Source organism: Salmo salar, chromosome ssa27, assembly GCF_905237065.1.
Source record: "Salmo salar chromosome ssa27, Ssal_v3.1, whole genome shotgun sequence".
Taxonomy (NCBI): Eukaryota; Metazoa; Chordata; class Actinopteri; order Salmoniformes; family Salmonidae; genus Salmo; species Salmo salar.
Window position 1 is genome coordinate 31,065,435 of NC_059468.1, and position 14,190 is coordinate 31,079,624.

General features: G+C 44.4%; 1 protein-coding gene across 1 annotated transcript in view; it reads left to right on the top strand.

The window, feature by feature from the left end:
- LOC106588943 (calcitonin gene-related peptide type 1 receptor) overlaps nucleotides 1-14,190 on the top strand; it is an 82,201-nt gene that overhangs the window by 63,205 nt on the left and 4,806 nt on the right. Inside the window, exons 11-15 of the mRNA XM_045709736.1 lie at nucleotides 4,831-4,984; nucleotides 8,961-9,021; nucleotides 9,168-9,234; nucleotides 9,598-9,816; nucleotides 10,810-10,851. Of these exons, the coding sequence (XP_045565692.1) occupies nucleotides 4,831-4,984; nucleotides 8,961-9,021; nucleotides 9,168-9,234; nucleotides 9,598-9,816; nucleotides 10,810-10,851 (543 nt within the window). The remainder of the gene's footprint in view (nucleotides 1-4,830; nucleotides 4,985-8,960; nucleotides 9,022-9,167; nucleotides 9,235-9,597; nucleotides 9,817-10,809; nucleotides 10,852-14,190) is intronic.

Below are 14,190 nucleotides of genomic sequence, written 5' to 3' on the forward strand. Positions count from 1 at the left end.
AAGCGTTCTTTCTCTCTGGCAGATCACAGTAGAGACTCCTAGTCTGCCAGTAGCGAGAGGAGTGGGTCCCTAGTGCTCAGGTCTAACGAAGGACTAGGCCAAAGACATGAGACACACACTTTGTCAGACATTAGTACCTTAACCACACAGACTGTCCCGTTACATTAGCCTGGACACCTCAGTTGGGCATTCAAGTTGAGGTTAAATGTGGTTATGATGTGGTGAGAAAAATGAAGTGTTTAGATCACACCAACAGACCTTAGTGATGAGTGAACTGTATTTCAGTATACTTGTAATGGCACATCTGGACTCCATGTAAGGGCCAGGAGTCATGGAGGGAGGGAGGGAGGGAGGGAGGGAGGGAGGGAGGGAGGGAGGGAGGGAGGGAGGGAGGGAGGGAGGGAGGGAGGGAGGGAGGGAGGGAGGGAGGGAGGGAGAAGCCGAGGAATAGCAGGAGGTGGAAGAGGACGGAAGAGAAAGACGAGGAAGGAGGAGGGTAGAAGAGAAGGAAGAGGAGGAGGAGGGTAAAGGAGGAGGAGGGTAGATGAGGGTAGTGGAGGAGGAGGGTAGATGAGGGTAGAGGAGGAGGAGGGTAGATGAGGGTAGAGGAGGAGGAGGGTAGAAGAGAAGGAAGAGGAGGAGGAGGGTAAAGAAGGAGGAGGGTAGATGAGGGTAGAGGAGGAGGAGGGTAGATGAGGGTAGAGGAGGAGGAGGGTAGAAGAGAAGGAAGAGGAGGAGGAGGGTAAAGAAGGAGGAGGGTAGAGGAGGAGGAGGGTAGATGAGGGTAGAGGAGGAGGAGGGTAGAAGAGAAGGAAGAGGAGGAGGAGGGTAAAGAAGGAGGAGGGTAGAGGAGGAGGAGGGTAGATGAGGGTAGAGGAGGAGGAGGGTAGAAGAGAAGGAAGAGGAGGAGGAGGGTAAAGAAGGAGGAGGGTAGAGGAGGAGGAGGGTAGATGAGGGTAGAGGAGGAGGAGGGTAGAAGAGAAGGAAGAGGAGGAGGAGGGTAGAAGAGAAGGAAGAGGAGGAGGAGGGTAAAGGAGGAGGAGGGTAGATGAGGGTAGAGGAGGAGGAGGGTAGATGAGGGTAGAGGAGGAGGAGGGTAGAAGAGAAGGAAGAGGAGGAGGAGGGTAAAGAAGGAGGAGGGTAGATGAGGGTAGAGGAGGAGGAGGGTAGAAGAGAAGGAAGAGGAGGAGGAGGGTAGAGGAGGAGGAGGGTAGATGAGGGTAGAGGAGGAGGAGGGTAGAAGAGAAGGAAGAGGAGGAGGAGGGTAAAGAAGGAGGAGGGTAGAGGAGGAGGAGGAGGGTAGATGAGGTTAGAGGAGGAGGAGGGTAGAAGAGAAGGAAGAGGAGGAGGAGGGTAAAGAAGGAGGAGGGTAGAGGAGGAGGAGGGTAAAGAAGGAGGAGGGTAAAGAAGGAGGAGGGTAGATGAGGGTAGAGGAGGAGGAGGGTAGATGAGGGTAGAGGAGGAGGAGGGTAGAAGAGAAGGAAGAGGAGGAGGAGGGTAAAGAAGGAGGAGGGTAAATGAGGTTAGAGGAGGAGGAGGGTAGATGAGGGTAGAGGAGGAGGAGGGTAGAAGAGAAGGAAGAGGAGGAGGAGGGTAAAGAAGGAGGAGGGTAGATGAGGGTAGAGGAGGAGGAGGGTAGATGAGGGTAGAGGAGGAGGAGGGTAGAAGAGAAGGAAGAGGAGGAGGAGGGTAAAGAAGGAGGAGGGTAGATGAGGGTAGAGGAGGAGGAGGGTAGATGAGGGTAGAGGAGGAGGAGGGTAGAAGAGAAGGAAGAGGAGGAGGAGGGTAAAGAAGGAGGAGGGTAGATGAGGGTAGAGGAGGAGGAGGGTAGATGAGGGTAGAGGAGGAGGAGGGTAGATGAGGGTAGAGGAGGAGGAGGGTAGAAGTGAAGGAAGAGGAGGAGGAGGGTAAAGAAGGAGGAGGGTAAATGAGGTTAGAGGAGGAGGGTAAAGAAGGAGGAGGGTAGATGAGGGTAGAGGAGGAGGAGGGTAAAAGACATAGAGGAGGAGGAGACATACAGTGCATTGGGAAATATTCAGACCCCTTCACTTTTTCTACATTGTTACGTTACAGCCTTATTCTAAAATGTATTAAATTAAAATGTGTCCTCATCAATCTACACACAAAACCACATAATGGCAAAGTGAAAACAGGTTTAGAAAAGTATTTTATTTACTGAAGTACTCAGAGCTTTTACTCAGTACTTTGTTGAAGCACCATTGGCAGCGATTACAACCTTGAGGCTTCTTGGGTATGACACTACAAGCTTGGCACACCTTTGGGGAGTTTCTCCCATTCTTCTCTGCAGATCCTCTCAAGCGCTGTCAGGTTGGATGGGGAGCGTCACTGCACAGCAATTTTCAGATCTCTCCAGAGATGTTTGATTGGGTTCAAGTCCGGGCTCTGGCTGGGACACTCAAGGACATTCAGAGACTTGTCCCGAAGCCACTCATGCCTTGTCTTGGCTATCTGCTAAGGGTCGTTGTCATGTTGGAAGATGAACCTTCACCCCAGTCTGATGTCCTGAGTGCTCTGGAGCAAAGAATTTCTGCAACATTGAAGGCCCACAAGAAAACAGTGGCCACTGTATGGCTAAGAGTTTGTGAGCGATTGACAGGTTCTGAAGGCTGCGTATGCTGCATATTCTGCGTATACGGGCCTCAGGGACAAGCGTCTAGAAGACATACAGTACCAGTCAAAAGTTTGGACACACCTACTCATTCCAGGGTTTTTCTTTATTTTTATTATTTTCTACATTGTAGAATAATAGTGAAGACATCAAAACTATGAAATAACACATATGGAATCCTGTAGTAACCAAAAAAGTGTTAAACAAATCAAAATATATTTTATATTAGATTTTTCGGAGTAGCCACCCTTTGCCTTGATGACAGCTTTGCACACTCTTGGCATTCTCTCAACCAGCTTCATGAGGTAGTCACCTGGAATGCATTCCAATTAACAGGTGTTCATTTGTGGAATTTCTTTCCTTTTTAATGTGTTTGAGCCAATCAGTTGTGTTGTAACAAGGTAGGGGTGGTATACAGAAGATAGCCCTATTTGGTAAAAGACCAAGTCCATATTATGGCAAGAACAGCTCAAATAAGCAAAGAGAAACAACAGTCCATTATTACTTTAAGAAATGAAGGTCAGTCAATCCGGAACATTTCAAGAACATTGAACGTTTCTTCAAGTGCAGTCGCGAAAACCATGGGTTAAGCTATGATGAAACTGTCTCTCATGAGGACCGCCACAGGAAAGGAAGATCCAAAGTTACCTCTGCTGCAGAGTTGCCAGACTCAGAAATTGCAGCCCAAATAAATGTTTCAAAGAGTCCAAGTAACAGACACATCTCAACATCAACTGTTCAGAGGAGACTGTGTCAATCAGGCCTTTATAATAAGAATAAGAGACTTGCTTGGGCCAAGAAACACAAGCAATGGACATTAGACATTAGACTGGTGGAAATCTGTCCTTTGGTCTGATGAGTCCAAGTTTGAGATCTTTGGTTCCAACCGCCATGTCATTGTGAGATGCAGAGTAGGTGAACGGATGATCTCTGCATGTGTAGTTCCCACCATGAAGCATGGAGGAGGTGTGATGGTGTGGAGGTGCTTTGCTGGTGACACTGTCAGTAATTTATTTTGAATTGAAGGCACACTTAACCAGCATGGCTACCACAACATTCTGTAGCGATACGCCATCCCACCTGGTGGGACTATCATTTGTTTTTCAACAGGACAATGACCCAACACACCTCCAGGTTGTTTAAGGGCTATTTGACCAAGAAGGAGTGTGATGGAGTGCTGCATCAGATAACCTGGCCTCCACAATCACCCGACCACAACCCAATTGAGATGGTTTGGGATGAGTTGGCCGCAGAGTGAAGGAAAAGCAGCCAACAAGTGCTCAGCATATCTGGGAACTCTTTCAAGACTGTTGGAAAAACATTCCAGGTGAACCTGGTTGAGAGAATGCCAAGAGTGTGCAAAGCTGTCATCAAGGCAAAGGGTGGCTAGTTTGAAGAATCTAAAATATATTTTGATTTGTTTAACACTTTTTTGGTTACTACATGATTCCATATGTGTTATTTCCAGGTTTTGATGTCTTTACTATTATTATACAATGTAGAAAATAGTACAAATCAAGAAAAACCCTTGAATGACTGGGTGTGTCCAAACTTTTAACTGCTGCTGTACTTGTATGTCAATGTAAATGTAGCTGCTACCAATGCCAGAATTGTCTAATCAGATCAGCACACATGTTCCGAGACAGAGTGCTGAGATCCACAAATCTCAACACCTAGAGGAGTCAATGAATCTACATGGGCCCGTCCCAAGTGGAACCATATTCCCTATAGACGGGTTGATTATTTAGCAACAAAACCGATGCGTGTGCAACTATGGGGCAAAACATTCTGGTTGGCCTAGATTGTTGACAACATGTAAACTATATCTTTTTTCCAATGTTTATTGAAAACATAAATAAATGTGCACAATGAGCACTTGTTGTCTCAAATATATCGTTACAGTTGTTGGGTTAGCTAGCTAACGAATTTCAGCCATATTAGCATTGATCAGTCAAAACACCTCAAAACAAGACATCTTATCAAGAACAAAATTAAACGAGTCACTTACGATTCCCCACATGGCAGTTTCTTGTCATTGTTGGTAACTATCTGGTCATCCAGACTCACAACAACACACAGACATCTGCCCCATTGAAGCGTGTCAGAGCTGGTTGGGCGTTGGGCTTTGTGTTGTTGTTATTGTTATTTGGTGTTGTTGTTGTCGTCTCTGTGTGAATCTCTGTGATCCTAATCCCCTGCAGGTTGGCTGTAAGGTGTTGCACTTCTTCCACATGTACATGCTGGGCTGTAACTACTTCTGGATGCTGTGTGAGGGGATCTATCTGCACACGCTCATTGTGGTGGCTGTGTTCGCCGAGGAGCAGCACCTACACTGGTACTACCTCCTAGGCTGGGGTGAGTCTTACTACCCGCCTTAACCACAGATCAGGGATCCCATTAGCTTAAAGAGATAGTGTGAGATTTGGCCAATTAAGGCATTTTTCTACTTATGCTAGCAGTTCCGGTAGACTTCCAATCATTGCGCTAACGCTAGTTAGCATTGGCTCACAAAACTACCTCTAACTCCCTACATACTGGACGCAGAGACATAAAAATGGTATCCGCAAGTTCATCTGACTCCCTTTAAACCAAAAACCAAACTCTAAATTGTATGCAATTCTGCATTAGTTATAGCCAGCAATTGAAGCAATGCAAAAGGTTAATTGCAGAGACTAATAGTCGAAGCGAGAGGGTCCACTCCCATCAAAATCATCCAGAGGCAGAGCTCTTAGTGGCCAGGGACTTTAGTGCAGAGAAAGTTAAATCCATTTTACCTCATTTCTATCAGCAAATTACATGTGCAACCAGAGAGAGAAAAGAAAAACTCTATACCACCTTTACTCCACACACAGAGGCAGGTACAAAACTCTCTCTCGCCCTCCGTTTGGCAAATCTGACCATAATTCTACCCTCCTGATTCCTGCACACAAGCAACAACTGAAGCAGGAAGTACCAGTGACTCGCTCAATACGGAAGTGGTCAGATGCTAAGCTACAGGACTGTTTTGCTAGCACAGACTGGAATATGTTCCGGGATTTATCCGATGACATTGAGGAGTACACCACATCAGTCACTGGCTTCATCAATAAGTGCATCGATGAGGTTGTCCCCACAGTAACCGTGCATACATACCCCAACCAGAAGCCATGGATTACAGGCAATATCCACACTGAGCTAAAGGTAAGAGCTGCCGCTTTCAAGGAGCGGGACTCTAACCCAGACGCTAATAAGATATCCCGCTATGCCCTCAGATGAACCATCAAACAGGCAAAGCATAAAATACAGGACTATACATCGGCTCCGACGCTCGTCGGATGTGGCAGGGCTTGCAAACTATTACGGACAACAAAGGGAAGCCCAGCCTCAAGCTGCCCAGTGACACAAGCCTACCAGACGAGCTAAACGACTTCTATGTGCACTTCAAGGCAAGCATCACTGAAGCATGCATGAGAGCTGTTCCGGACAACTGTGTGATCAATCTCGCCATAGCCGATGTGAGCAAGACCTTTAAACAGGTCAACATTCATAAGGCCGCAGGGCCAGACGGATTACCAGGACGTGTACTCCGAGCATGCGATGACCAACTGGCAAGTGTCTTCACTGACATCTTCAACCTGTCCCTGTCCGAGTCTGTAATACCAACATTTTTCAAGCAGACCACCATAGGCCCTGTGCCGAAGAACACCAAGGTAACCTACCTAAATGACTACGTCTGTAGCCACGAAGTGCTTTGAAAGGCTGGTCATGGCTCACATCAACACTATCGTCATGGAAACCCTAGACCCATTCCAATTTGCATACCACCCCAACAGACCCACAGATGACGCAATCTCTATTGCACTCAACACTGCCCTTTCCCACCTGGACAAAAGGAACACCTACGTGAGAATGCTGTTCATTGACTACAGCTCAGCGTTCAATATAATAGTGTGCTCAAAGCCCATATGTCACGTTGGTATAAAGGAATAGGGAGACATGCGCAGGAATGCGTAATAGGGGTTTTTATTTACCCAAATTAGGAGACAAAGGAGATGATCGTGGACTACAGGAAAAGGAAAAGGAGTGCCGAGCACGTCCCCATTCTCATCGACAGGGCTGCAGTGGAGCAGGTTGAGACCTTTATGTTCCTTGGTGTCCACATCACCAACAAACTATCATGGTCAATTTTGTAACCATTCCCTCTTCAAATTAGGGCTAATTGGAAAAGCTGTTCAAAAGAGGACATTGTATTATTTCTTTGTACTCCCTGACGAAGGCCATGCAGCCGAAACGCGTCAGATTTTGTTTCTATTGAACATGCCATACAAATAAAGGCATTTTAATTAATTATATGAAGAGTGCTTTGGTCCTCCTTTCTTTTTTCTTTCTGATGACCAGTTCACCCCTTTTACCAAAGAGCACCTTCTGTCTACCAAAATGTACTATTGTGTATCTTAGTTGCGCTTCCCTTCCTCTTCTTTCTACTAAAATCTATTTTATATTTGAGATTCTTCAAATAGCCACTTGATGACAGCTTTGCACTCTCTTGGTATTCTCTCAAAAAGCTTCATGAGTTAGTCACCTGGACTTTTGACCGGTAGTGTACATACTTCCTCTTCTCCCAAAACAGCATTCTCAGACAGTAATTAAATGATTCACTTGATGGCTAGTCATGATAGTCAGTGATAATTATTCCCTTTGTTAACGCTTTATTTTACGTTTGAACATGTTACATTATATGTATTCTGCAGTTGTTTAGCTATTCAACAGACAAACCAGATGTAGGTTTTTCACCGTTATGTTGTCCTCGCTGGAATTGAACTCATAACCTTGTCAACTTGCCCATCTGTTTTTGGGTCATGTATTTCACCATCTAATCTATCTATTCTAATGACGTCTGAGGTAACATGATACAGCAATAAGTCTTTATAGCAGCCTGTTGCATGTTGTAGTGTGTTCAAAACCATAAACTCACCTAGCCTTGGAGGCCTCTGCGCTCTTATATCATGATTCATAGCCTATCTTCATATTTCATCACCCTGTACTCACTGTAGAAATAAAATAACATTGTAAACAGCTCCCACCGTCGCTGAATCACACGTAGATCAGCTTGTGTGTCACACAACACAATGGGACACAATCTGTGTCGGGACACAGGATCAGAGACAACCCTGAGGTCACTGTTAACTGCGACACTCCCTGTGTGTCAACCCCACCAAACCCTGTATCAGATTGACAGCTTTAGTAGCTCTTCCTATTGGATAGCCGCTGTTAACTGTCTGTTCTGTTCTCCCCCCTGTTTAAAGGAGGAGCGATGTGTTATAATATGAGCCCTGCCTGTCCGATAAGTGATACGATAACTGTGAATGGTCGGCCATTATTAAAGATGCCGTGATATAACCTTGGGGCAGAAGCTACAGTGTCTTTCACACAGCCACCCCGAGGAATGGATGGAGGACATCCAGCTAGTCCATCTGTAGCCAATATGGCCGTAGGGCCTTGATAAATCACTTCTAAACGGACCCGCTGCTCGGATTCATCTGTTTAATCTGATTATGGCCCAGCTAAGATGAAACCCCCAATAAACACTGGTATGGTTGTGTTGTTAATGGAGAAGGATTTAACAAGACTGGATTATTAGAGGAAATTGCTCAGTGTGGGTTTGTTCTTGTTCAGCTTGTAGTGGACAACATGATGAGGATGATCTTAATTTGATCACTTTTATTGCCAACAAATTTCCTACACCACAGCTTCGTGATTTACATAAATCCACTGAAAACCCACACTAACACACGGTTATATTACTGTAACAGTATTGTATTTTTCATGTTTCCTACTGTTGGCCAGCTAATAGCCTAACCACCGATCAAGCAACATTATGGACTAAACGTTCAAATCCTGTTGCTCCAGGATTATTTTGCTGTGACAATATAGGTCAAATTAAGATCCTCCACCTGTAGGATAGTATAAGCTTGTTTTGAATTAGGAAGGGCTTCCATTGGCTGTCTGCTCTGCCAGGTATCTTTACCTTAAAGGATATTTAAATGCTGCTTAACAGCCGTAAAGCGATAGTTGACTCAAAATACAAATAAACATGATTTCTCCACTTACCTTAGCTGTGTTCATGTTCATTTGTATTTTCAGTGAACTTCCCCTTTAACCTCTTCTATAGAAAATACAGAAGATATACAAGAAGTTACTCTTATAACTGAGGAATTACATACTAATTACTGTAATAACCACATTATAGCTGTTTACGTCATAATACACACAACATCATTCATTGATTGATTCATGAATTGATGAATTGACATTTTGCAGATGTCCTTACAGTCTGTCTTCTGGTTTCCAGGGTTTCCCTTAGTGCCTGCATCCATCCATGCCGTAGCGAGGAAGAAGTATTTTGATGACAAGTGAGTGATGGTCCTCTGCACTAGTATTGTAAATAAACAGAGCAGCTGTGTGGTAAGCTGCAGTAAACAGATATAGAAAGAGAAGAAGAGGAATTCATTGTCCGTTTGTAGCCTTGTGTGACGGAGAATGTTTCTCCTTCCTGTAGCTGCTGGATGAGTGTTGAGACCCACCTGCTCTATGTGGTCCACGGGCCCATCATGGCAGCGCTGCTCGTAAGCTACATCCTACACTCTAGAACCGTAGAAAGTTATTTGGCTGTCCCCATAGCAGAATCCTTGAAGAACTATTATAGGTGGCAGGTAGAACCCATTTGGTTCCAGGTAGAACATAATGGTACATGGATGTTCTTCTAGATCAAAACTTAATACGTAGGTAGCCATCATTGGACCAAAAATCATGTATTGTTATACTGTTGAATGTGCAACACATCAATCAAAGCAAATGGTGTCCTATGCTGGTGTTTAGACTTCCATTGTTTAGACAAAATCATTATAATCAGATTAGGTTGCAGCCCTTTCAGATGCAGCAACCATTTTCAGCCGTTTATAAAATCCTTTCTTTCTCCTCTTTCCCAGGTGAATCTGTTCTTCTTGCTGAACATCGTGCGGGTGCTGGTTACCAAGCTGAGGGACACCCACCGGGCAGAGTCTAACATGTACATGAAGGCAGTGAGAGCTACCCTGATCCTGGTCCCTCTCCTGGGCATCCAGTTTGTCATCTTCCCCTGGAGGCCAGAGAACCGTCTGGCGGGGGAGGTCTACGACTACATCATGCATATATTAATGCATTATCAGGTAATGAAACTGATCGCTATGACTATATCATGCATATATTAATGCATTACCAGGTAATCACTATGACTACATCATGCTTATATGAATGCATTACCAGGTAATCACTATAACTACATCATGCTTATATTAATGCATTACCAGGTAATGAAACTGATGGCTACGACTACATCATGCTTATATTAATGCATTTCCAGGTAATATCTATATTAATGTATTACCAGATAATGACTACATCATGCTTATATTAATGCATTACATGTAATCTTTATGACTACATCATGCTTATATTAATGCATTACCAGGTAATATCTATATTAATGTATTACCAGATAATGACTACATCATGCTTATATTAATGCATTACATGTAATCTTTATGACTACATCATGCTTATATTAATGCATTACCAGGTAATATTTATGACTACATCATGCTTATATTAATGCATTACCAGGTAATATCTATATTAATGTATTACCAGATAATAACTACATCATGCATATATTAATGCTTTACTAGCTCATATCTATATTAATGTATTATCAGAAAATGACTTTATTAATGCATTACCAGGTAATGACTACATCATGCATATATTAATGCATTACCAGGTAATGACTTTATTAATGCATTACCAGGTAATGACTTTATTAATGCATTACCAGGTAATGACTACGTCATGTGTATATTAATGCATTACCAGGTATGTAAGGCAATTGATTGTATGCTAGCAGAACAGTCCTGAACAGCTCTGATCTGACATAAGGTATACTCTTAGAAAAAAGGGTTCCAAAAGGGTTCTTCGGCTGTCCCCATAAAATAATCATTTTTGGTTCCAGGTCGAATCATTTTTGGTTCCAGGTAGAACTCTCTTTACAGGGTTCTACATGGAACCAAAACATTTTATTTTATGGGGACAGCCAAAGAACCATTTTAGGCTCTAGATAGCAACTTTTTTTCTAAGAGTGTGTGATTGTCTTGTTTTCCCTCCAGGGATTACTAGTGGCAACGATATTCTGCTTTTTCAATGGCGAGGTAAGCACTACTGTACTAACACAACACACAACACACAGGATATCTTTCTTCATTCTGTGGAAACCAGCAACTTCCCATTCAGTTGTACTCTTATATAATTTGTTTGTTGAGGTACAGTAGACAGTATACAGTAACAGTTTAAGCTTGAACCTCTGAAGAGCCCTTACCCTTTCGTATGGTACCGTTTTAACTGAACCTCTGAAGAACCCTTAGGTACATTTTTGTTGTTGTTGGTATAGTACCGTTTTAATTGAACCTCTGAAGAACCCTTTGGTAAAGTACCGTTTTAATAGAACCCTTACCCTTTGGTAAAGTACCATTTTAATAGAACCTCTAAAGAACCCTTACGTAAAGTACAGCTTTAATTGAACCTCTGAAGTACAGCTTTAATTGAACCTTTTAATTGGCCATGTTGCGTCAGACCCCAATGAAACAGCTCATCACTGCCTGGTGGCATTTCTGTCCCATCATGCACACCATTTCCAAGTCAACAGACAGCCATCTTGTGTACCTGATAACACATAGATTTTTTTTATTTATTTTTTTATTTGACTAGTCAAGTCAGTTAAGAACAAATTCTTATTTACAATGACGGCCTGCCAGGGAACAGTGGGTCAACTGCCTTGTTCAGAACAACAGATTTTTACATTGTCAGCTCAGGGATTTGATCCAGCAACCTTTCGGTTACTGGCCCAACACTCTAACCACTAGGCTACCTGCCGCCCCAAACAATTGTGGAGATGCCGGGGATTGAACCCGGGGGCTCATACATTGACGAGTGGCCCGTGGTGATAGAGTTGTCACCAATTAGTGGGAGAGAGCATTACTGTTTAGCGCTGAATCTATGGAGTCAGCTGACTCCTGTACAGTAGCAGAGGCAACAGCACTAGGACCATCTCAGATGAAGAGGAAGGAAGACAAGCCTTAGAAATGCCTCAGACACTTGAACATCTCTGGGGCGAATCATCCACCCTGTCTGTCTGTCGCTCACTCACCTCAGCCTGCAGTTGTTTGCTGTCTGACAGGGGATGTCCATAATCTAGAGTCACCGACACAAACTTGAACTTTTGAATTTTTAAGGACATTGCTGTTTTTTTAAGAGACCATTCAGACTTGTTTTTAGGTCATATTGTAGATGCTGTGATCCAGAACGGCCAGAGGTTTTAGCATAGGCCCACCCACCCAGTCAGTTAATAAAATACATTGAGGGAATACATCTGATAGGTCAGCAGTTGCATCAGGTACTGCTTGGCCAGTCTGAGGCCAGACCAGGAGAAAGAGCGACTGAGCATTTTCTTCGCTTGAGAAAGTAGAAAGAAAAACAATGCACACACCCAGAAAAACAGAGACCTTATTTGAATACACAGCATGATGTCGAATCTGGCACTGACAAAATGAACACAGAGTTCGTTCATCATCAGGCGCAGTGTTTAGTAATATTTTATACGTAGGAAATGATTTCTGGGCCGGGAAAACAGGTCAATTATTAGCTCATGCGTGAGCAACCAGGCCCCATCAGCATCTCCATCGGCCCTCGTAAACCAAGTTTGACGTGTCCGAAGAACCGATTCAGTGTCGGGGGGGATAAAAGATGCATTGACACAGTAAGGGAATGTTTGTTTGCTTTGCAGCATAATGGCTTTTACTGTCTCCTAATTTGGGACATTCATTTTTGGAGATGAGTTCATTGCACAATTTGATTCTGGGGCCAAACTGCCTAGATCTAGCTTGTGTCCCAATTGACACCCTATTCCATACATTCTCTATGGGCACCTTTTTCCCTAAGGGCCGTGGTCAAAAGTAGTGCAATATAAAGGGAATAGGGGTGTCATTTGGGACTCAGCACTAGCTACACAGTCTGTTGAATAACTCTTTGTCAAGTTACGCCAATGAGGAAAAAGGTAGTACTTATTGCTATGTTTTCTAGGTTGTGTGCGTCTGAAATTGCACCCTATTCCCTATATAGTGCACTACATTGGACCAGAGTACAAGTAGTTTATAAAAAGAAAAGTGAAATCCTGTGCACAGCAGTGTGTCTCTAGGTCCTGGTGCTGGTTTTGGCAGGAACAACTAGTATTCAAAAGCATGAGAAAAAACGGCAGACTGAAAAGAAGACAGGCGAATGTCATTTTTACTCGTTTTTCAATGCTAGTTGTTGATATGCTCTGCATCATTAGATCATGGGAGAGTGCAGTGTGTCCTGTCCTCATTTTCACTGAGTAATTAGTGTGGCATTGTTCAGGAATTAGATGTTCCCTGTGCTGGCTCAGGCTGTTCTTCTGAGAGAACTATGTCAAACTGTAACGACTGTCGTAGAGAGGGGACCAAAGCGCAGCGTATTGAGTGCTCATGATGAAATGTATTTAAACTCAGAACACTAAAGAAAATAACAAAAGCGAAAACGATCAGCTCACAGTTCTGTCAGGTACATAGACTAAACAGAATACAACTACCCACAAACACAGGTGGAAAAAACCCTACTTAAGTATGATCTCCAATTAAAGACAACGAGGACCAGCTGCCTCTAATTGGAGATCATCCCAAAAACAACAACATAGAAATAGAAAACTAAAACTAAACATAGAAAATATAGAAAAACACAAAACACCCCCTGTCACGCCCTGACCTACTCTATCATAGAAAATAACATCTTACTATGGTCCGACGTGACAGTACCCCCCCCCCAAAGGTGCAGACTCCGAATTCCACTAAACAAAACAAACAAAAACAAAAGGGAGGGTAGGGTGGGTAACTCCTATCTATGGCGGCTCTAGTGCAGTCCACAAAACCTTATCCTCCAGCAGAGGAGGCGGCTCCGGTGCGTAACCCCCGCTCCACCCGCTGATCCCTCTGCTTTAGTACCACCGGACCGTGGATCGTCGTCGAAGGAACCAGACTGTAAATCATCGCTGGAGGTTCCGGGCTGCAGGCCGTCGCTGGAGGTTCCGGGCTGGGGACCGTCGCTGGAGGCTCCGGACCGTCGCTGGAGGCTCCGGGCTGCAGGCCGTCGCTGGAGGTTCCGGGCCGGGGAGCGTCGCTGCCGGCTCCAGACCGGGGACCGTCGCTGCAGGCTCCGTGCCATGGATCTTCACTACAGGCTCCGTGCCATGGATCTTCACTACAGGCTCCGTGCCATGGATCATCACTACAGGTTCCGCGCCATGGATCGTCACTGGAGACTTTGTGCCATGGATCATCACTGGAGGCTCCGGCCATGGATCATCACTGGAGGCTCCGGGCCATGGATTATCACTGGAGGTTCCGGGCCATGGATCATCTCTATAGGCTCCGGGCCATGGATCATCCCTACAGGCTTCTTGCCATGGATCATCTCTATAG